This window comes from Mirounga angustirostris, unplaced genomic scaffold, assembly GCF_029215605.1.
Source record: "Mirounga angustirostris isolate CCGP_5_RB_7025 unplaced genomic scaffold, mMirAng1.0.hap1 SCAF_6, whole genome shotgun sequence".
In the NCBI taxonomy this organism is placed as follows: Eukaryota; Metazoa; Chordata; class Mammalia; order Carnivora; family Phocidae; genus Mirounga; species Mirounga angustirostris.
The window spans coordinates 101,083,394-101,105,968 of NW_026991714.1; the positions used below are offsets into that span (position 1 = coordinate 101,083,394).

At 56.0% G+C, this 22,575-nt stretch overlaps 1 protein-coding gene across 1 annotated transcript in view; it reads left to right on the forward strand.

The window, feature by feature from the left end:
* LOC129045890 (cadherin-23-like) overlaps positions 1 to 22,575 on the forward strand; it is a 328,281-nt gene that overhangs the window by 281,234 nt on the left and 24,472 nt on the right. Inside the window, exons 17-24 of the mRNA XM_054508206.2 lie at positions 797 to 924; positions 5,535 to 5,607; positions 7,287 to 7,403; positions 11,243 to 11,355; positions 12,600 to 12,707; positions 18,836 to 19,025; positions 19,333 to 19,478; positions 21,844 to 22,063. Coding sequence (XP_054364181.2) covers positions 797 to 924; positions 5,535 to 5,607; positions 7,287 to 7,403; positions 11,243 to 11,355; positions 12,600 to 12,707; positions 18,836 to 19,025; positions 19,333 to 19,478; positions 21,844 to 22,063 — 1,095 coding nt within the window. The remainder of the gene's footprint in view (positions 1 to 796; positions 925 to 5,534; positions 5,608 to 7,286; positions 7,404 to 11,242; positions 11,356 to 12,599; positions 12,708 to 18,835; positions 19,026 to 19,332; positions 19,479 to 21,843; positions 22,064 to 22,575) is intronic.

A 22,575-nucleotide genomic window follows, 5' to 3' on the forward strand; every position in this document is an offset into this window, starting at 1 on the left:
CTTCACCACCTTCAAGCAGAGTTCTGCTGAGAGTAAAGTTGGCAACACCTGAGTGTCCTCCCAAGGCTGCTGGACGGGATGGGCATGGAGAGCCCACAGGGTAAAGGGAGGAGGCGAGGGGGGGAAGAAGAGAGAGGAGAAAGGCCATGGGAGGAAACAGGCAGGGCCAGGGGAGACTGAGGAGGGAGCTGCCATCTGCACCCCACTGTTGGCATCACCCCCAGCAGCCCTGAGGCTGGGCAGTAAGTGGGTGAACTCTGTGTGTATCTGGAGGGAGAACTTGGTAAGAGACCAAACTAGAGAGCCTGGGGCATGACCCTGTCCTCCGAGCAGCTTCCAGACTGATGGAGAGTGCCAGATAAGTGGGTGAGACAGACAGACAGATAAGCAGGCAATAGCACCTACTGGGGAAGAGCCTGGGCTCTGGATTCAGACAAACCTAGGCTCAAGTCCCGCCTCTATCAAGGTTCTAGCTGTGTGACTTTGGGCAAGTTATTGAGCCTCTCTGAGCTTGGTTTCCTCACCTGTAAAGCGGTGCTTACATCACCACCAAGACAGTCAACAGCTGCCGTGCTCTCAGCACTGTGCCTCACACGTATCAGGCCGTCAGTAAACCGAAGTGAAGACCGGGAGGCTCCAGAAGTTCAGAGCAAGAGGCGGGGCTAGGGGCGGGGAATGAGGCAGAGCTGGCCAGCCTGGGCCAGCCACACCCTCTCTGCCCGAAGGAGACCCCTGGCTGGATGGGCATCTGAAGTCTGCTTATAGGGGGCCTGGGGCCCTGTTCCTGTCATTTCAGTGATCAGCGTGAGCCGTCCCCTGGATTATGAGCAGATACCCAACGGGCTGATTTACCTGACAGTCATGGCCAAGGACGCTGGCAACCCCCCTCTGAACACCACTGTCCCTGTCACCATCGAGGTGTTTGTAAGTACCCAGGGGTGCTGGTCTTGCCCTTTCAGGGTAAGGGGTGGTGAGTGCTTCCCAGAGCGTTGGGGACCCTGCCTGAAGCCAGTGGTGCCAGACTATGTCCCTACATCCTCGGCTGTCCCCGTAGCTCTGGGAGTCACCCAGCTGACTGTCCCAAAGGCTGCCCCTCGCAAACTTCTGCCATTGCTGCAGCAGCTAAGCTGCCTCCTAGCTTAGCCGGGGAGGCCAGGCCCTGGAATGAGAGAACCCCATCATCCTGCTCTGACTTCATTAGGGGGCCTCAGGACACCCACTGATGGGGAACAGGAACTGAGGCTCAAGCAGGAGGAAATGTCATGGGATTCCCTCATTTAGAGCCATACTTTGTGAAGTTCAAGGGAATTATGGGGAGGTCATCCCTCTTGTGTCTCTTCCTCTCTCTCTCTGCCCCTCTTCCTTTTTTCTTTCCTTTGCCTGCTCCTCTGAAGATCTAAAGGGGCCTGAAACCAAACCACAGCTTGTCTGACATGAATATCAAGCACATGTTAGTGCTCTCCATGTCTGAAATTATCAGTCACTGACTCCATCTCCATGCTGGTTCATTTGCCCCGTGCTCCTCCCCTAGTGATCCCAGGGATGCAGATCGTGGTCTGACACGGCGCCAGTGGGCCTTTCCCCACCAGAGACCTCCCCACTGCGCATGCGCAAGCATGCCCCCTGCCCCCCCACCCCCATCTCATAAAAGCTGCTGCCTGCTGGAGAGGTTGAATACATGTTGATGGAAGAGTTAGTGCATTACAGGGTCCAGGAGGATTAGATTAGATTGTCAGGTTAGGAGATACACTGTGATCTGACATACGCTCAGGAAAATCTCTTCTGGAGCAGGCGTGCGGGTGACCTTCCTGTCCCAGATGGCTTCACTAGCAGCCTCTGGGGCTGACCCACACCTGGCTTTGCTAAGTCTCATCCTCTCAACCCAAGGCAGAGCTCCAGGGCCAACTGCCAAGTGGGACGGTCCTTGCTTACTGCATAGGATGGGCTGGCAGTGATGAGGCTGAGGGTGATGGCTTGGGGGGAGCCTGCAGGTGGGCATGCAGGAGCAGGATTTAGGGGTGGCATCGGAGGGTGAGGCTGTGCAGAACCAGCAAAGGGAAAAGCAGAGACTCTGGGGCCCCGCAGGTTTCAGGGAGTGGGAAGAAGCCAGGGGGAGGGGGCAGCTGGGAAAGAGGAGATCCACAGAAGCCTAAACACTCACTGCTTGCCTTTTATCCACAGCCCCCCACTTTGAAGCACCGAGGTGGGGGGCACCAAAGAGCCAGAATGCATTCCCTGCCAATTGTGACCACATCTTGGTATTCTTCTCCACGTGGCCCTGACCCTAGTTTACCAATCTTGATTAAACACAGCCCCCAAAGCGCCCCAGTCCTGGTCACGCTCCTAAGCCCGACCGCCCCACCCACCATTTTCAACCAGCTGGTGTTCTCTGCTCGGGCACGGTGACTTTTCCCTGCGTGCAGGTGCAGCAGCGGGGCCGGGAGGGATGCAAAGGCGTCTGTGAAACCTGCCCCCTCCTCAGGGAATGGAGGAAGGAACATAGTTTTGGAGGTGTATGGCTTTGAAACCCAACTCTGCCACTCTCTAACTCTCTGACCTGGGGTCCTTAGCTCTGTCTCTCTGAGCCTCAGTTTCTTCACATGCAAAATGGGGATAATCGTGGTACTGCATCATGGTATTGTCGTGAGGATTGAGATCACGCAGGTGGCACTTGGCACCTGTAATGTTGGCTGTCATCACAGCTGATAAGACAGACGTGCATACCACTGGCAGCATCCGTGCTCCAGGTTATCTCCAGTACAAATGAGAGTTCCAGAGAACTCAGCCAGACAGAGAAGAATGTGCTCTCAGTTTGGGGGAAGTGGATGAGGGAGAGGGTGAGAATAGGGGAGGTGTCGGGAAATAAGTTGAGGTGTTCTACACCAGCCCAGGGATGGACAGGCAGAGTTGGCCACATGGAAATTAAAACTTCTTGAGCGCCACTAACATGTCAGGTGCTTTCACGTTACACAATCTCTCCCAATCCCATTCCACAGATGAGGCAATCTAGCAGGTCCAGGAGCCCCAGTGCCTTTCTCACATTCTGGCTAGTAAGCAGCACTTGAGTTTGCTTCCAGTCCTAGTAAGCTAGGATTTCAGTCCTGACCTGTCTGACTCCTGAGTTCACATCCTTTCCACTACATTCCAAGGCCTGAAGCCTCGGAAATCCCTATCTGCATGCAACTGAGACCAGTACACCTCAAGGTTCATGTGAATCTCCTGGAGAGCTTCCTAAAATGCACATTCTTATTTAGTGAGTCTAAGCAAGGGCTGAGGCTCTGCGTTCCCAACAAGCTCCAGGCAGCACTGATGCTTCAGGTCAGCGGACCACACTTTGAGTAGCAAGACCTTCAAAGGTCTGCCCCAGTGGGATCTTAAAACCCAGGGGCTGCCCCAAACCTCAGCTTCCCCACCTGTGGCTCAGTTAAGGAACCCAGAAAGGGCCTCTTTCTCCCTTTGCCTCAGCTTCTCCGGGGGGGCCAGAGGGTGGCCAAGGAGCCAAACTAACCTTTCATTTACTGTGAATAAAAGAGCAGTCAGCAGCCTTCGCCTCCCTCCCTGAAACCAGTCAGCAGGGTCTCCGTGTGCAGGGGTGGGTGGTGGCAGGGATCCACTCGGCCTGGAGCTACCTGAGCCCAGCAAATAGGGTCATTTTCAAATTCCCTCAGAGCTGTCCTGCAGATGAGCAAGGGCCCTACAGTTTCCCCCCGGGTGTGCTCTGGCCCTGACAGCAGGGAGGTGGGGGGTCTGGCAACAAAGACAGGTGCCACCTTGGCTGTGAGTGAACATCCGCTCTCAAGCAGGGCTTTGGGATGGTGTAGTCACGTGTGCCTTTGGGTTGATTTTGCACATGGGTGATTTTTAAGTAGCTGTCACTTGGCTAAGCTGCCTCTTCTGTCCACCAAAGGGATTTTCTCTCAACTTGGTGGGGGGAGGGGAGGAACCCAGCGAAGACAAGAGATGAGAAGTTCATGACAGCGCTTCCGGCAGAGATCAGGGCGATGAGGTTCCTGGAGGAAAAAGCGGCGGGCGAGAGGGGCCAGGTGATTCCTTTTCACCCACTGCTTGTTGGTTTTTAATAAAGAAGTCAAACTTGGTTTGTAGATTTCCCATTCAGGGACAATAAGCTTTTGTAGAGGAAGCCGCTGAATTAGAACTAATAGAGAATGCAGTGCCAGGATCCGGGGAAATATCACCGCTAATAAGTTTCTGCCTCGTGCTCTGCCACTGACATTCCCGGTGCCGTCTCGTGCAGCCAAGCAGAAGACTTACATATATACGGATACGGGGCACTCGCGCCCGCCCCAGGGGGATGCCCAAGCATGCTGCTGGGGCCCTGGACATCAGACGAGTCTTCACACCGCCGGTTCTCTGAGGCGGAGTCGGGGGGTGGGCAGCTGGTGCGCAGCCCAGAGTCTGGGGACAGGCTGGGGAAGAAGAGCAGCATTCCTTTCTGGGCACCTGCAGTCCGCAGTCTGGCAGGATGGGATTCTCGAAAGTTCCAAGGCCAGGACAGCCAGCTGTCATGCCTCCCTCTCTTTCATTGCCACTCAGCTATAAGTGATGCCAGCAAAGGGGGCTTCTATGGCAGTCTTCCCCTCAAAGAGCTCCCAGGTCCGTGAGGCAGGAGGCCCTGTGGGAGCATGTGCCATGAACACTGCAGCCTGGAGGCTCCCCAGAGGCTGCTACCCCCAGGGCTCCCAGGGGAAGGGGAGAGGCTCTGAGTCAGGGGGTCAGTGGGGCTTCCTCCAAGAGGTGAACAGGAAGAAATTCATGTTGAATGATTACAAAAAGCAGTGGGTGAGGACCAGAGTCTTAAAGGGTGTAGGAATCGCCCCAAGCATGGAAGAGGGAGACAGAGGAGCGGGGGGAGCAGGAGGAGGCCAAGGCTGTGCCTCTTCAACCCCTCGGCCTGCACCAGCCCCTGGCCACTGTCCCTCTGAGCTGGTCTCCGGTGGAGGCTGGGCAAGGCGAGAACCGGAGGTGGTAGGCTCTGGGCCAGGGTTTGCCCCGGTGGGTAGAGGAGCCCCTCTTCTTATATGTACAGAGGAGCCTGGAATTCGGGCTCTGAGAGCCAGGAACTTCAGGGCAGGGTGTTCCTTTCTCCCTTCACTTTTGGCGGGGAGGGTCCTAGAACCTTCCACCGTCGTCTTGGCGGAGCTGGGAGGGAAGTTCCGAGTGGGCACCCCCAGCATGGAGGATGATGAGCTGAGCAGAACAGGAGTAAGCTTGGAGCTGCACTGGAAGACCAACGGGAGAGAGGGAAGCTGGGAGTAATAGGCAGCTCCACCTGCTGCCTTCCTTCTCCATCTTCGTGGCCCTTACGTGTCTCTCCAAGGCCTGTCCTCCCTCCCCGAACTGTAGCCCAGCCAGGGGAGCATCCGTCTCCCCCCCCGGGACACCCCACCCGGCTCTGGTTGTACATCCAGGCCAAAGCTCCTCCGTGCCAGCCACACTGAGCCTCCCCTTGGACAGCTGACCGGCCCTGATGGCCTCCCTGGCTTTGACAACCTGTCTGTTTCCCTTCCATCCAGGATGAGAACGACAACCCGCCCACCTTCAGCAAGCCTGCCTACTTCGTCTCCGTGGTGGAGAACATCATGGCAGGTACGGGCCCCGGCGGGGGAGGCTGTGAAGGCAGGAAGCCAGCAGACACACCCATGACAAGTCTGGTTATCTGCCAGCCAGCGGCTGTTTACGGAGCACCTACTATGTGCAGGCGCTGTGCTGGGTACTTGGTCCCCAGTCTCCTTTAGCTGCAGTCTAGCAGGGAGAGAACAGTCAGCCATCAGTAATGGAACGACCTTGATTAAGCGAGCATGTACAGAGGGACTGAATCATGGTGCTGTGAGGCCAGGGTGGCCTATGTTCCTAAGTGAGAACGTCTCTCGGCCGTGTCTCTGGTGGCAGGGCCCAGCTTGCAGACCCGGGACCACCAGCTCCACATTCGGGTTCCTAGGGACCCGCTCTGTTCTTGGGGCAGGCTGACAGCTCCCCCTTACATCCAGGGTGGACTATTCTGGTGGGGAAACCCCCCCCCAATCAGGAAGAGTTGCTGCATCTGGAGGGTGACCTTCTGTGGCACCATGGGGCCTTCTGAGGAGAGTCTCCAGATACCTTCCTGGTTCTGATGACTTCCTGGGTGGGTTCCAGGCTGTGCCCAGCCCACACTTCCCTGTCCTAGTCAGGCATCCCCTGGAGAGGATCAGCGCTGAAGCAACCCCTTGCATTCCCCATCGTCCCCACGGCCTCTGCTTAGGAGAGGCCTTCATCATGGCACTTAATCCTCTTCCACTTTGCACTTGGATAAAGGGTGTGTCAAGGCCCATGTACCTGTCCCCCTGCTCAGGGTAAGACTGAGAGTTGGAGGCCTCACACTCCCTGGAAGGGGCCAGAAAGACCTGCCTGTCTCACAGCCCCCTGCCTGGCGCCTACTACCCCTGGGACTCTTGATTCTTCCACACAATAGTAACCCCCATCTGTGGCTCAGTGAGAGCTACCATGAGCCTGCAGCCTGCATGCTTTTCCCCGGGATCTTCACCAACAACCCCACAAGCTGACTTTCTAGGTAGACCCGTTTTACAGAGGAAGAAGCTGAGGCTTAGTGGCCAGAGGTCCCCTGGGATTCCAGCCTGGGCGCCATGAGTCTACAAGTCCACCCATTGAATCTCCTCAGTGTGGCCATTAGGTGGCAGTGGGAGACAGGAGGTGGCTGGAGCCACAGCCCAGCAGACGTGGCCTCGGACAGGCCGCTCTCAGGGTCTCTGGCGAGGGCCAGTGCAAAGGCTGGTTCCCTGACCCAGGGTTTCACAGAGATGGACATGAAAGTGAGGGCCTTAACTAGACATTAAAGAGAAAATAAAAACCCTTATAAATTCTCCCTTGTGAACAAGATGAAACAAGACCAAAATTGAATACAATAAATGTGGAATAATTTAATATAGGGCTTCATTTCTTTTTGACTCAAAGTCAAAGCTGGTCAGTCTGAGTGTATTTTCTCTGGTGAGCAGCCAGAGAGAGGTAGGGGAGAGCAGTGGTATGCTCTTGGGATGCGGGGGGCAAGAGCGGCGGGTGTAATCCACCCCAGGCTCCAGGACCCCCTCCCATGGAGCCTTGTCCCCACGCAGCCCTGGGAGCTCTGGTGGTTGAGCCCACTCTCATCCCTGGGTGTCCCAGTGGCAGGCTTCCTGCCTCCTGAAGGCTGGTCAGCAGGAGGTACCGGTCCTGCTCCCAGGCCTGGAGCTGTGAGCCTAGGGTGAGCATTCCCCCCATTTGTCTCCCGGAAGGAGCCACAGTGCTGTTCCTGAATGCCACAGACCTGGACCGCTCCCGGGAGTATGGTCAGGAGTCCATCATCTACTCCTTGGAGGGCTCCTCCCAGTTTCGGATCAACGCCCGCTCAGGTGAGCCCCATGGTCCCTGTCCTCCGTGCCTCAGGCCGACTCCCCATGCCCAGCCTAGGACCTGCCCCTGAGCCAAGTTCTCCCTTCCTTTCCCAGGAAGCCCTCATCTGGAGCATGCCAGCTTTGAGCATCTAGTTTCACCCCTGACATACGAACTTGAGTGTGATTAGTGATCTTAACCCCCCCCCCCACAAAATTGGAACATGAATGTATCCACAAAGGATGTCTTTCAATGGTGAAGAGCCCTGTTATGTTTCAAATGTGTTCCATTTTACAAACAGCGGGCTAACTTACCACCGTGTGGGGGATCTCTTTTCTCAATCCTCCACGTCCCCCTCCCTCGGCTGCTGACCTGTTTCTTGAACCCTGGCTCCTCTTCTTAACACGGCATGTGCCTTGGGTTCCTCCCTGCAAAATGAGGATGGTCGTGTTAGATCTAGGTGGAGTGTGGATCACATGAGTTGTTACAGGGAGCACTCCTAGAGTAATCCCTGGCACACAGCAAGGGCTAACACAGTGACGTCTTCCTCATCGTTCTCTTTGGTCTTTTCACCCAGGGGCCCCCAGCCCCGACCCCCTACTCGGTCCATGAAGCTCTCGGCCTTCTTCCCCCTTCTCCATGTGCCTCCCTTCAGATCTTTCTCCCTCGAAGCTGGGAGGAAAGGGGGAGGACAAAAGCAATAGGAGAACCCAGGTCGGAAGCTGGGAAGGAATATGAGGCCCCTGGACATTCGTTCATATCCTCATTCGATGTCAGTGGGGGCCTGCTCTCCGCCAGGGGCTGGGTGCTGGGGCACAGGATGGAATTAGACATGGCTGCCCTCATGGGGTTCCCAGGCTACTTAGTGGGCATGCAAGGCTCCCCACTTCTAAATACCCATTTCTGTATTAGATAAGGGCACTGAAGGTACCAAGCAGGCCAACCCTGAGATCTCAGGGGCTCAACACAACAGAAATTCTGACTCACCCAGCAATCCAATGCCATGTTCAGTGGACAGCCTTGAGCATGGCGATTCTGGGACCCAGGCACCTTCCATGTTGTGGCTCCAAGGTCACTGCAGAGGGGAAGAGAGCCTGGCATGCTGTCTAAGGAGATGTGTATGGGCCAGGACTGGAGGTGACATGCATTACTTCTGCTCACATCCTCTTGGCCAGAACCAGGCAATAGCCCCACATCTAGATGGAAGGCAGCCTGGGGAGGTCGTTTCTGGTCTGACAGCCCCTTTGCAGCAGGCATTCTAGCCTGGGGAAGAGAGCAGGTGTCTGATGGACACTGGCCAGCCCTGCTGCAAGTGGCTGGGGGGAGACATTAATTCTTCCTGTGACCCATGCACCCCACCGTCCAAGTCTACCTTCAGGCTTTCTTTATCTGCTTTTCCTGGAAGCGAGGGGAGCAGACGGTACTGACATGTACAAGGCTAGACCTGTCCAGGGCCGTCCTGAGCCTCTTACTCCACCTCTGACGCAATGGGGGCCTTCCTCCCTGCTTGCAGGAGCATCTGCCCCCAGTGAGTCTGCGTTTCCAGGGGGCTCAGAATAATATAATTCACGAGCATTAGCCAGGTGCTCAGACAAGCATCATGCCCGTTTATCGCCTCCACCACTCTGAGGCAAGTACTAGCATCACCCTTATTTTCCAGATGGCGAAACTGGGGCATAGGACAGGTTAAGTAATTTGACCGAGGACTTGGAGAGCCTGAACTTCTGACTCCGGAGCCCAGACTTCAAGTGCTACATTATATAAGCCACGTTAGAGCCGCACGTTACCACCCACATGTGGTGATGGGCACGCTGACCTTTCAGCACCCGGCTGCCTCCCCAGCCAGGGACCACATCTCCACCCTGGGGCCTTTAATAATGACATGGACATTTTCTTGCTGCCTTAACACAGCTCCTTCAGCTATGAAGGTGTAAGTGTTTTCCTCTGAGCTCCTCGGTCAAATTAGCCAGGCCCGCTCCACAAAGGTGGCCTTAATTGGATCTAATTTTCCAGACAGGAGGAGCCATCTATCATGCAGACAAGTTCATGTTTAAAACTTTTTAGAGATTAATTTCTTCCTTGCCCTGCCAATTAATTGACACCGCCCCAGCAAGGAACATGGCCTGGTGGGCCAACCTTTGCCGGTCTTTTGTTTCTGTCCTTAGCGCCTTCCCTGCCCTGTCCCCACCCCCAGCTCCCCACCCCCAGCTCCCCGCTCAGTCCTGCACAGGTCAGAGGACAGGCCAGAGTGGCAGGGAGGGAAATGTGAGACCATCTGGCCCAGCTCCTTTATTTTATGGTAGAATAAACCAAGCACAGAGAAGTTGAGTAACTTGTCTCAGGGGGCACAGCTCAGGCAAGGGGGATAAAAAACAAAAACAAAAAAATGGATGGTATACAGTCCCCGCCTTGGGGAATTCTCATAGTCTGGAGAAGGCAATAAGCATTTCCTGTGTGCTGGGAGCTTTACCTATAGCTCTGTTAATTACTGAATCCTCTCAAGAGTTCTGGTTGGAAAGCATACTAATCTCCATTTTACAGATGAGAAAATTGAGGCTCAAAGAAATTAAGTAACTTTTCCAAGGCCAAACATGTAGAAAGGGCCATAATCGGAATTCGGATCTGGGCCTCACTGTCCTCGAAGCATAGCTCTCTGCCATGGCCCAGGTCAGAGGTAAACGGCCTGCCTACCACCATGTGCGGAGGCTAGCAGGGACCAGCTCACACCTGCTCCTGAGAGCCAAGTTCAAGGATCTCCTCCATTCCTGGTTCCAGGCCATCAAGTCAGCAGCTTACAGTGGCCCTGGTGGGAGTATTTACACCATGAAAATCAGCAAATGCTTTTCTTTCTTTCTTTCTTTCTTTCTTTCTTTCTTTCTTTCTTTCTTTCTTTCTTTCTTTCTTTCTTTCTTTCTTTCTTTCTTTCTTTCTCTTTCTTTCTTTCTTTCTTTTTCTTTCTTTCTTTTTCTCTTTCTTTCTTTCTTCCTTCCTTCCTTCCTTTATCCCTTCCTTCCTTCCTTCCTTCCTTCTTTCCTTCCTTCCTTCCTTCCTCCTTCCTTTCTACCTGCTTTGGGGAACCAGTTATCAAACAGTGGCACACCACTTTATATGTGACCAGGGTGACCTCTGTGTTTCAGTTACACCAAAATACAAAGAAAAGCCCAAAAATGGGCAGATAAGTGGTCAGTTTTAAATGTTTGTAGTTAACGGAATAACTCGTTTATACACTAAAAAAATCCTCAAGGCAATAGAATCATGTTACAAGGTCACTTATTTTATGACTATTATCAATGCTTTATGGGTTGACTTGTCACCAGTGTGAACGTGTGTAAAACACATCATCCGTTTCCGTGTCGTCCCTGTTTTTCTGTGACTATCTGAATAAACAGTGCCAGGCACTGTTCTAAGCCTTCTGTGATGTCCACCAAATTAAGCCCTGACAGCCCTCTGAGGTAGTTCCTATTACGTTTCCCTTTTTGACCAGATGAGGAAACTGAGGCACAGAGGATTGAAGTCACAAGTCTCAAGTGACAGCGCCAGTAAGATCATGCCACAAGTCTAAAAATGAGGTCTTTTGTGCCTGAGCTTGAGGCCAGGGGTGCTCCCGCCCCATTCCCCAGCCCCTAACCCCATCCTCTGCCTAGGTTGTCCCACATGCAAAAAGACTTCCCTATCAGGGGGTTATGTTGCCACCTCAGAGGTTCCAGTTCCCAGGGCATGGGTGCTACCCCCCACCCCTACGAGCACCATCCCACACCCCCAGCATATGCACACACGCTGCCAGATCATGTAAATATCCCTCACTCTCTCCTTCTTTCCCTGCTCTCTCCCTGGCCTACCCCATCCCTCCGTCCCACAGGTGAAATCACCACCACCTCCCTGCTTGACCGTGAGACCAAGTCTGAATACATCCTCATCGTGAGAGCCGTGGACGGGGGTGTGGGCCACAACCAGAAAACTGGCATTGCCACTGTGAGTGCCCACCCCTCCCCCGCCCCCTGCTCCCCACCTGCTGCCCAGGAGCTGCCCCCTGGCCCATCTGCAGGTCGAACCTGTGTCCTGATGCATTGGGAGTGGGGGGAGGGTGGCAGATACCAACTCACTGTCAGCCAAGGTCAGCCCTGGGGCCACTGCAGCGAGGGGGAAGAAGGGCATTCCCACCAGGGACATGGGGGACTCAGGAGGGACAAATGTTCCTCCCCTGTCCCCAAAAGACCGGCTGGGCAAATAGCAGAAGGATGAGCTCCAGAGGCCCCTCCCTCGGGGCTCCTACAAGGAGCAGGTATTCCTGCCAGAAAGAGTGGCTCTGAACAGGAAGCAGGGCCTTAACCCTGGTGCTGAGAAATGATGCCTAGGTTTCCCTACCAGGAGTAAGTAGGATCCATCAAGGCCCAGAACCCCCATCCAAGCTCTTGCCATCCCACCAAGGTGCCTTAGATATAGGAAGCTAGAGAAGGGACATCTGAGGGTCCTGATTGAGCTCTGGGCTGCAGAAGAGACCGGGGGGTGGGGAGCAGTGAGAAGCAGGAAGCCCCCCTATGGGAGAGGAAGTAGAAAGACCCACTGACAGGTCCCTCTAGCCACCTCCCCTCCTTGATCCTACTTGCTTTCTCTGGCTCTCCCTCAGGAGCCCTCCCCGACCTTTCTGCCTGGCCCTCACCCTTTCCACAGCAGCTGTCCCCCATCCCAGTTGTCCCCCATCCTTGCCCGGCCAGAGGGGTGGGGGTCTGTATTGCTTGGCCAGGGACTTGGCAGAAAAATCCCCAGAACCCCATTCCATCCTGGGAGGCTGCTAATAGGATTCTGAGCCCTATAAATAATTTACCTGGGTGGCAGGTGAGCAGGGAAATTGCTTGGCTCATAGCTGAGACTGACAGAATCTCAAGGGATCCTACCAGATCCCCGACCCTGTCCATCCCCTTCCTCCAAGCCTGGGACGGCTGAGAGATGTCCCCCATTACAGGAAGAATTTCAGGGGTCATTGCATTCATCCCTCTCCTTCCTGATGGGACAGCACCTAAATGCTCTTCTCCTGGAGGGACCTGGCTCCCTCCTGTGCTAGAAAGCCCAGGCCCTGCCCCAAGGCCTCCAAAGTGGGTGGAGCCCGTGGAATTCCTGCTGAGATGCTCCTCAGGCCCCTGAGTGTGCCCTCTCGTGGGCCCCGTCCCGCACCGCTCAGCCAGACACCTCCCTCTCTGCTCCTCATGGCCCCGCAGGTGAACATCACCCTCCTGGACATCAACGACAACCACCCCACCTGGAAGGACGCCCCCTACTATATCAACCTGGTGGAGATGACCCCTCCAGACTCCGACGTGACCACAGTGAGTGGTGGTGGGACAGCAGAATTCCAGGCTGCCCTTCTCAGGGTGTCTGCCATTCCTGCGTGAGCCCTATGGGCTGGCACATGTGGGACCGACGCACTTCCTGTTTCCCTCTGAGCCAGCCCACGGAGCAGACTTCCAGAAGCTCTCTTGCATGGTGGAAGGTAGTCAGAGGCTGGGGGAAAGCCGTCACCCGGCCAGAGGCAGTGGGCTTCTTCGGGCTTTATCAGAGGGAGCACAGACAGCCCAGGGATAGTACCCAGGCAGCTAGGGCTGGTTCAGCTAGAAACCACACTTGCTGAGACCCCAGGACTCTGTCTGTACCCAGAGAAGTGCCCTCACCCTCCCCTAGCAAGGCGCCGGCCGCCTCCTCAAGTCACACAATGTAGGCTCTGTCCCCCCACCTTTCCTTCACTGCTTCTGTTCCCAACAGGTTGGCCCCAGTGGGGTGTTTGAAGTTCACCCAGGGATTTTTCTGGCCTGGAATATTCCAGGTTTGCCTAGGCCCCTGTATGCGTTGCGTGCAGGGATATGACTCAGAGTGGGGAGCAGGGGAGACATGGCCAAAGTCTCAGGAGTCTAGACTGGAGCCAGCATCCTGGGGAAGATGAGGAAAGCCAGGATTGAGCACTCCACTTGATCAGCTCTGGGGTTCACATTTGTGGGGTCATCTCCTCCCCTCACCCTTGTGCACCATTTGGCTTCATTTGAGGTGGTTTATCCCCAGGGTCCAGCTCCATAGCCACTCAGCCAGCATGACAGACGTGAACCTGATAGTTCGTGGTAACCCCACGTGCCTCAGGCACTGCCCGAGGCCTTCTCCTGAATTCTCTCTCACCCTCATAGTGATCTCACAGGGCAGGTGGACTCATGGGTCCCGTCGTACTCTGGAGGAAACTGGGTCTTGGAGTTTGAGGGGTCAGCCCAGGGTCCCAGAGCTAGTAAGAGGTGGTGTCAGGACTTGAACCCAGGTCTGTCTGACTTGAAAACTACCTGGCCTAGCCCTCCATCTCTGCTGGTTCAAGGTGCCCTGGCAGGTGGCTCAGGTCTTGAGTAACTGGAGAACGTGGGTGGGATGGGAGAAGGGAGGGAAAATTTCACATCCAGCAGTCCAGGAAGGCTGCCCCACCCTGGTGGGCCCCAGCCTCCCCACCCCACCCCTCACCAACCACAGCCAGTAGGGACAGAGTCTAGAAGGCGCAGATGTCAGCCTTAAAGGAAGCTTCCTGTCCTCCTTTCCCTATCTGAATGGCTCTCAACTGGTGAGTGGGTCCCCCTCCCAGAGATTCCAATAGGGCCTGGGTCAGGGATCTGGAATCTCCCTTTTTTGAAGGCCCTGTGGGAGGATTTTTTCAAGCAAAGGGCCGGGTGTGGAAACCACTACTTTAGTTCCTCAGCTCTCTCTAGGGCTCGAGATCCTGTGGGTACTCTCTGCTGCCATCTCGTGGGCACTTGGGCTCTAGCCAAGACAACTCCAACCTGGGACCCCAAAAGAGCCTTCCTCGAAGCACCTGTCTGGTCAATTCCTACCTTTGCTTTATGTCTCTGCGAAAATCCTCCCCGGGGGAACTGAGGGGCAAGTGAGACAGGTGTCCCTGGGAGAAAGTGGCTGCATTGGACACCAGCCAGGGGAGGCCATTTTTGAAGAATCCACCTGCCAAAGAGGTTTGCTGGACTGGGACTGCACTTGGCCTTGGGCGGTTCCCAGGATCTGGTCCCCAGTGGTCCTCTCCGGGTCTCCAGACTTCCTCACAGCCTTCTGAGACATTAGCAGGTGTGGACAACGGATCGGAGCCCTGCTATCCAGGGCCGCATCACTCTCCAGGAACCTCAGCAGAACTTCAGTGGGCACCTGCTATGTGTGCCAGGCCCCATGCTCACCAAGCTCGGGAGTACAGAGAGCAGCAAGGCTCCCCTCCGTGTTCAGGGGGCTTTACTGTCACTTCTCTGCTTGAACCCACCACTGGTTCCCGTTTCACCCTGTGTTAAAGCCACAGTTCTTACCGGACAGACCTGCCCCAGCTTTACCTTTGGGGAGACAGACATGTGAACCCACTGCTCAGTAAGGGCTTGGCATGGCCATTCCTCTCCTGGTATGGGGCGGCTCCAGGGCGGGGACCCCCAAGTGTTTCAGTGTCTGAGCCCTGAAAACAAAATATCATGACTCAGAAGTTCAAACAGAAAAGGGTGAAGTCAGAATTAGAACTTGTTATATCAAACATCTACCAAATATATTATGACAGTGTTTGAAAAAATTTCATTGCATTTAAGGACAAGTTGTAGGTTAGATTTTCTAGAATTCTTAAGAATTTTTGGAATTCTCTGGAATTCCCAGGTATGTGTGATGGTGGCCAGGAAACTAGAAATCAAGAAGGTCGTACATTAGTACAATCTGTCATGGCAAAATAATTTTAAAAGGAATAGTCATAAAATCCGGTTAAATTTTATGGCTCGTAGGCATTTATATGTGGGTACTCTGTAATACCACTCGGGGCTCTGTGAGACCTTCTAAGGCCACAAAGTGGCCCTGGGTAAGGTGGGGGCTGTGGCTGAGATGGAGAAAGGTAGTTCGGGGCAGGGGAGGGGGGCAGCTGACCCAGAGGTGATGTTGGGGAGGAGGCTGTGTTTGCAGAGGGGCTGCCCACCTCCTGACACCTGTCCCACCACCCTTCCCACACTCAGTCCCCCCACCACGCACGCTGGCCTCTCAGCCTCCCGAACCCAGTAAACCCTTCCTCCCCTCAGAGCCTCCGCACAGCCCTTCCCTCCCCCGCCCTGCAGAGCATTCCTCTCCCTCTACCCCCCACCCCTGCTTTTCCCAGGGTTGCCTCTTTCTCCTCTACCTGTCCCAGCCTAAAATGCCGCTTCCCCGAAGAGGCCCTCCCTGACCACCCTGCCTAATGTAGTTCTGCCCACTCTCTACACTGTTTCTTCCGGAGCTGATCCCACATCTGTGTTTTATTCCTTTATTAGGTTGCTACCTTACTCAGAGGCAGTGTAGCTTAGTGATTAAGCGGGCAGCCTCTGGTCCCAAAATGTCTAGGGTCTAACCCTGGCCACATTCCTTACCAGCTCTGTGACCTTCGGCAAGTCACCTCACCTTTCTGTGCTCCAATCTTCTTATCTAGAAAATGGGGCTGGTAAGAGTCCCCACCTGATAGAGTTGTGGTCCCTACTTAATGGGCCACATGGTAAGTGGTAGATTCATGGTAGCTCTTCTCACCACACCTCTGCTGGAATCATACCCGTCTTGTCTGCTGTTGAACCCCAGTGCCCAGCACAGTGTCAGGTGCATTGTAAGAATTCAAACATTGATGGGCGCCTGGGTGGCTCAGTTGGTTAAGCGACTGCCTTCGGCTCAGGTCATGATCCTGGAGTCCCGGGATCGAGTCCCACGTCGGGCTCCCTGCTCAGCAGGGAGTCTGCTTCTCTCTCTGACCCTCCCCCCTCTCATGCTCTCTATCTCATTCTCTCTCTCAAATAAATAAATAAAATCTTTAAAAAAAAAAATTCAAACATTGGCAAATGCTAGTTGTTGAGGGACTTGTTCACCTTTCTTCCCCAATTTACCTGCGGCCTTCCCCCCACCGCCAGCTCTGCCAGGTCCGGCCGGGTCTTCCTTGTCAGAGAGAGGTCAAGGTGTGTGCCCCACAGCTCTCCCAAATGCCAGTGACTTTGAGAGCCGCGTGTAGACAAGCATGTGCCTGCATCCCGGCACACGGCCAACTGTCCCGGCATGTGCTTCGGCACGCACGTCCGTGCGCCCAGGGTGTGCACCCGCCCCGGCATGAGCTTGCACCTTGGCCCTTTTCGATTTGCAAGTGAGATTTTTGGCTCAACCCTCCCTCCTGGCTCCTGTAGGCTCCTTCAAGGACCTGGCTGATGGGCATTGATTTAGAGCCTTTCAAAACCCTCCAGCAAAATAAGAGAGGGGAGAGGGAGAGAATTATTCCCCGTCAGGCCAGGAGAAAAACGACAGTGTGACATGGGAAATGGAGAGGGAAAGTGGTGAGACTCTACACAGACTCCCCCACCCCCGACAGGGAGTGGGCCAAGAGGCAGAAGCCAGGGCCCAGCCCCCACCCAGGGTCCCTTGGAAGCAGCTACCCCAGGCACCCTGGGGCACTTGCACTCAGGGGCAGGGAGAGAAGAGGAGAAGTCCCCAACACCCCCATGTAAAATTGATCTCTGCACCTTCAGCAACAAGCTGCTAGCCTGGAACAGGTCATTTAACTGCTCTGTGCCTCGGTTTCCCCATCTGGAAAAATGGGGATAAAAACCCTCCTCCTATAGAGAGAAGCACTGTAGAAATGCAAGGCTTGTTGGTCTCCTTTGTCTGTCAGCAGAATGACTTTGCCAGGCTGAAGTGACCCCTGGCTTGCCTAAGAGCCCTGCCTCCTGTTGTCAATGCAGGGGTCCCCTTTACAGAGGCTGGGGAAACTGAGGTGACCTGCCCCATAGCACAGCGAGGGCCCCTCGGGCCTTCCCCCCCCCCCCCCGCCCCCTGGTGCAGCCAGGTGCACCCACTCCCCTCCTACCTGTCTGAAGCAGAAGGAGGCCCTGCAGGGCTCAGGGTTCAGTGCCAGCACAGGCCTCTCACCCTGGCCACTCCAGACCCTGGGGCAAGATGGGGGCCCTCGGCCAGGGCAGCCCATTTGTCTGTTCTGGTCTGGTGGCCCCGGAGACACCTCCGGCTGGGGACTAAGCCAGAGGAGGGACAGATTCTGCTGCCAAAGCACAAAAGGCCCCTCATCCAGTAAGATGAAGGAGCTGACGAGGCCAGGCTGTCATTGCCGAGCGTCCTGGAGTTAAGAATGACACTGTCCTGATGTGGCCCTGGGGACTGCGGTCACCACCCCCCTCCCATTGATCTTGTCCACCTCTGGTGCCCCAGGGACCTCTACCACACAGGGCAGAGGATGAGCTCAGGGGTGCGTACTGCTACTGTCCTGGGACCCTGGGAGGTCGCCAGGGTGGGAGCTGTCTCAGCCTCAAAGCTGGTGCTGTGTGACCTTGAGCCTGGCCGATGCCTCCCTGAGCTCTGCTTTCTCCTTGGGGAAGGTAGATGCTAGAGAGGTTTTCTCCAAAGCAGGAGATTGGCAGGCATGGGGATGGGGAGAGAATGGGTTATGGGGGTCGCCCTGGGTTAGGAGGGCACTCAGGTTGATCCCTTCATGGGGTGAGGCTTATAAGTGGGGAACCAAGTGGGGGGCCTGGAGAGCTAAAGGCCCTCCCCCTTCTCAGGCAGGGAGACTCAGCCCCCTCTGTCCTCCAGCCTCCCCTTCCTGCAGCCCCAAAACACCTCTAAACCGGGTGGCTTGTCCATGGCTCCCTTCCCCCACCCTGTCATTCCTGGTGTCACAGAAGCCTAATTCTTTTCAAATTGCCTCACAAAAAGTCCAAAGGAAGGAAGAGAAGGTTTGAGGAGGAGGGTCCAGTTCCCCAAATCCAGGGTTTCAGATTCTTCCCAAAGGTTCAGCCTCTTCAGCCCTTCCCAGCCTCCCGTAGAATTCCTAGTCCCCAAAGAATTCCATGATCATGGACCTCCTGGGCACCCCCTGCTCCCCCGAAAGCCCGTGAACGTGTTACCCCCACATGTCTGGAGAGCAGTGACACGAAGATGTGCGAGCAGCCTGACCTGCTGGCTGCTAGTGTGGGTTCCAGAGGGACCCAGGGCCACTTTGGGCTAAGAGACCTTGGGAGCCTCGCTGAGCCTCATGTGTGAAATGCACATAATCGTAGACCTCCTCCTCACAGGGCTGTGCTCATGGTACTTGTCCTTACAGAGGGCCTGGTATGTATGAGATACAGAGAGCTTCCCATAGACTGGTGTGTGCCAAGTTTTGCTTCTAGAAATAGAAGGCTGGGGCTTAAGTGGGGAAAGGGACTGGCCTAGGGTAAAACTGAGTGAGTGGAGAAGCCGAGGAGCTCAAGACTTTCCCTGCCAACCCATCTTGTGAACTTCCTGCCTCCCATCCCCCATGAGACCCCCTACTGGAGCCGGGAGGGAGGGGGGAGGGAGGGAAGGACACAGGTGTGAGCTCAGACATCCCCAGGCAGGCAGTGCGGGGCACCGAGATGCCCTCCCCTGGCTGGGCTCAGTGGAGGATGGGCTCCCTCCTGGGCAGGTGGTGGCCGTGGACCCGGACCTGGGGGAGAACGGCACTCTGGTGTACAGCATCCAGCCACCCAACAAGTTCTACAGCCTCAACAACCGCACAGGCAAGATCCGCACCACCCACGTCATGCTGGATCGGGAGAACCCCGACCCCCACGAGGCGGAGCTGATGCGCAAGATTATCATCTCTGTCGCTGACTGTATGTGCCCCCCGCAGCCCCGCACACCTTGGCGGTGGCCCCTGACTTGTCCTCCCTGAGTCCTGAGGCCTGAGTACAGGAGGGCTGTGTCGTGATTGCTAAGAATGGGGTAACACCCACTTGCCAGTTGTGAGCCCCGCAGACTACCCTCAGAGGGTGGCAGTGGCTGGGGGTGCGAGGCCCGGGCTGCTCCCTGGAGGGACCCCTGGGATGGAAACGTCACTGAGCCTGCCTCCCTCTCCCCCCTCCCCTTTCTCCCTGTCCCTGTCCCTTTGCACCCCTCTTTCCATCTCCCTGGCACCCCCAGGTGGCAGCCCCCCTCTGAGAGCTACCAGCAGTGCCACGGTGTTTGTGAACCTCTTGGACCTCAATGACAATGACCCCACTTTTCAGAACCTGCCTTTCGTGGCTGAGGTGCTGGAAGGCACTCCGGCCGGGGTCTCTGTCTACCAGGTGAGTTTCCCTTTCCTGGCCTGAGCTCCTGGTCTGTCTCCCTCACCTCGTCTCACCCAGCCAGGCGGCCCTGGGTGCCTAGCCTCATGCTGAACACTTTGCAGTGGTGAGGCAGGGGATGCCAGCCGAGACCACCAGACAGGACACACCGGGCTTGGAGAGCTAGTGCTCTGAGAGATGTAATGGAAGGCTTCCTGGAGGAGGAGGAGGGGCTTGAGCTGGGTCTTAAATGATAGGTGGATTTGGAGAGGTGGAGGGAAAGCACCAAGGAAGATGACAGAATCCTGGGAAGCCAAGTCAAACAGGTCCCGGTTATGGAGGTCTGGCCCAAGACTCTCAACACTGCAAGCCTGTAGCTGGTTCTAGAACACAGAGAAGGTTGATGGGTGTCGCCCAGGCACCCTGTCTCCATGGGCAGGCCACTCTCCCATCAGCCTCAATGAGCTCCACACAGTGGGGGGGGGGGGGGGGCGGGGCGGTACTCTCCCCACTTGGCAGGAGACTTAAAGAGACTTGTGGCCAAGAAGAGGTAGGGCCTGATCTTGAACCCAGCCCCTCTGCCTCCTACTCCATCACCCCCTGTCAAGAAGGCCCTGAAGGGGCTCATTCAGGAAGGATGATGCCCTTTTAGGAACGCTGAAAGGCCCTCGTGATTAAGAGCATGGGCTTTGGAGTGCACCCAACGTGAGTGTGTGTCCCAACTCCTCCACTTGTGTGCTATGTGACCTAAGCAAACAACCTCACTGGGCCTCAGTTTTCTCACCTGTGAAATGGGGCTCATACTAGTACCTGCCTGGCTGTGCTGCGGGGATTCAGTCAGACATGCGTGTCCAGCAAGCTGGCACTTGAACTGCGGGAGATCCACGGTGGCCGATGTGCTAGTCGTCAGGGGTCTGTTGTGAGGGGTTACACCTGAGACACAGCGGGATCCAGTGGCAAAGGGCCAGCCTGATCCCACCCGAAGAAAACAGGTTGCTTGTCAGGATACCACAGTGGGTAACCTTGGTGATGCCCTGCAGGCCTGCTGTGCCTCAGTTTCTTCATCTGTGAGAGGAGATGAGTAGTGGTCTTGGAAGGTCCTAGGGCGCAATCTTGCTAGCAGGACATTCTCCCAAATGCCCAGCAGGGGGAGCTGCGATCCAGGGAACGGCAGCCAGTCCCTGAGGAGCAGCCCCCAAATAGGAGGGGGCAGGTGGGTGAGAGAGCCAATGAGCGCCGCCCAGAGCCGGATCTCCGGGGGCTCACAGACAGTGCAGACAGCACAGCTTCTGAGTTCACAGAGGAACTGGCTCAGGCATGAAAAGATGGTTGAAGGAGCTGGAGCATTTATTTTGGGAACTGTCCTCAGATACAGGAAGAGGGTTCTGACAGGAGCGGTGCGTTCCCCGGTGCCCCCTACAACCTGGACAAATAGTGATTTCCGTTGGATGGGTGGAAGAACCTTCTCCAGGAATTAGAGCTGTATGCAGATAAATGAGAAGTAGTGAGCCCCCCATCCTGGAAAGCATTCAAGTTGAGTGGACACCCTCTTGTCCTGCTTGTTGATGTTAGACTAGATGACCTTGATGTCTTTCACTCTTGAGAGTCTTGGCTTAATCCAAAGCTTTTATTTGAACTGTTTTTCACAGTTCCTCAAAGGTCTCGAATCTTCTTCTGTGAAACTTTCAATGTATCAGGGTCTTGAGTCAGGAGAACTCTCCTCGGGACTAGGGATGCAGACGGGAATAGTGTAGGGGTTTAGAGGATGTTTGCCTGCCTACACGTGGCCTCAAAAGACAGTTTCAAAATAATAATCAATCATCAGGTGACTTAAACACTGCACCTTTCCACCATCTTGTTGTCTGATAAAGCAGGGGAGAGCGCTGTTGATCGTTTTATGTAGTGGAGCTTCGCATGGTCCAAGGGCCCTTGGAGTGGTCACCACTGCTTCAAGCCAGCAGCCAGGAAACCTGCTAGAACACGATGCGGTTCGGAGTCCCCGAGCCAGCCAGGATCCATGGCGGGGCGGGGGGGGGGGGGGGGGGGGGGGGCGGTGCGTGGGGGGGGCTTGCCAAGGAGGAGAACAGGGTTTTGAAGGGGAAGGCTATGGGGAGCTAGACTCTTGTTCTAGAAAGTGCCTCCTCCCCCCGCCCCCCCCCCCCCCCCCCCCCGCCGGCCCCACCGATGTATCCGGATGCCTTTAGCTCTGACGTGCTGCCCTCTTAGTATCTGGGAAGGTGCTGGGAACAGTGGCACGGCTGGAGACACTGAGGGAAGCGGGCATGTCTGGCTGGAGCTGAGCGCCGATCAGTGGGAAGGAGGGGGCCCTTCTCAGGGGCGAAGTCCTCCTGTCCCCACCCCTCACGTGGTCCCTGCTTTCCGTCAGGTGGTGGCCATCGACCTGGACGAGGGCCTGAACGGGCTGGTGTCCTACCGCATGCAGGTGGGCATGCCCCGCATGGACTTCCTCATCAACAGCAGCAGGGGTGTGGTGGTCGCCAGCGCGGAGCTGGACCGCGAGCGCATCGCCGAGTACCAGCTGCGCGTCGTGGCCAGCGACGCGGGCACGCCCCCCAAGAGCTCCACCGGCACGCTCACCATCCGAGGTGAGGGCCGGGGGTCTCCTACGGCGCGGAGAGCGCACGGGCCCTGGAGCAGCGCCGGGCGGGCTGGGGAGCCCACGACCACCACCGCTATCCCTGTCTATGTGGACACAGGGTGCCTTGCTAATGGGGTGTCCTCCTCAACCACGCCATTCAGCACAGAGCCCTCTTTGCCTCCACCAAGTCCAAAATGCCGGCAGAGCCTTCTTCCCACCAAGCCGCTGCCTTCAGTAGCCGCCCCCCCACCCCCACCCCAGCCCCGGGCCTGGACCCACTGCCAAGGTCCCCGACCCCTCCTAGAGTCTTTGATCCTGCGAACAGCAGAGGGGTGGGTGGGCCCTCGGGGTTAGCCGCAGGCAGGAGAAGGGCAGGGCCGAGGCCCCTTACGATTTCTCCTCCATTCTGGTCACATCTTTAATCCTTGGGACAAAACAGGGACATTGACACAAGCTGTTGCCAGGGAAGTCAAGTCAGTACACACCCCGGGAAGTCAAGTCGGTACAGAGTGTGACGGG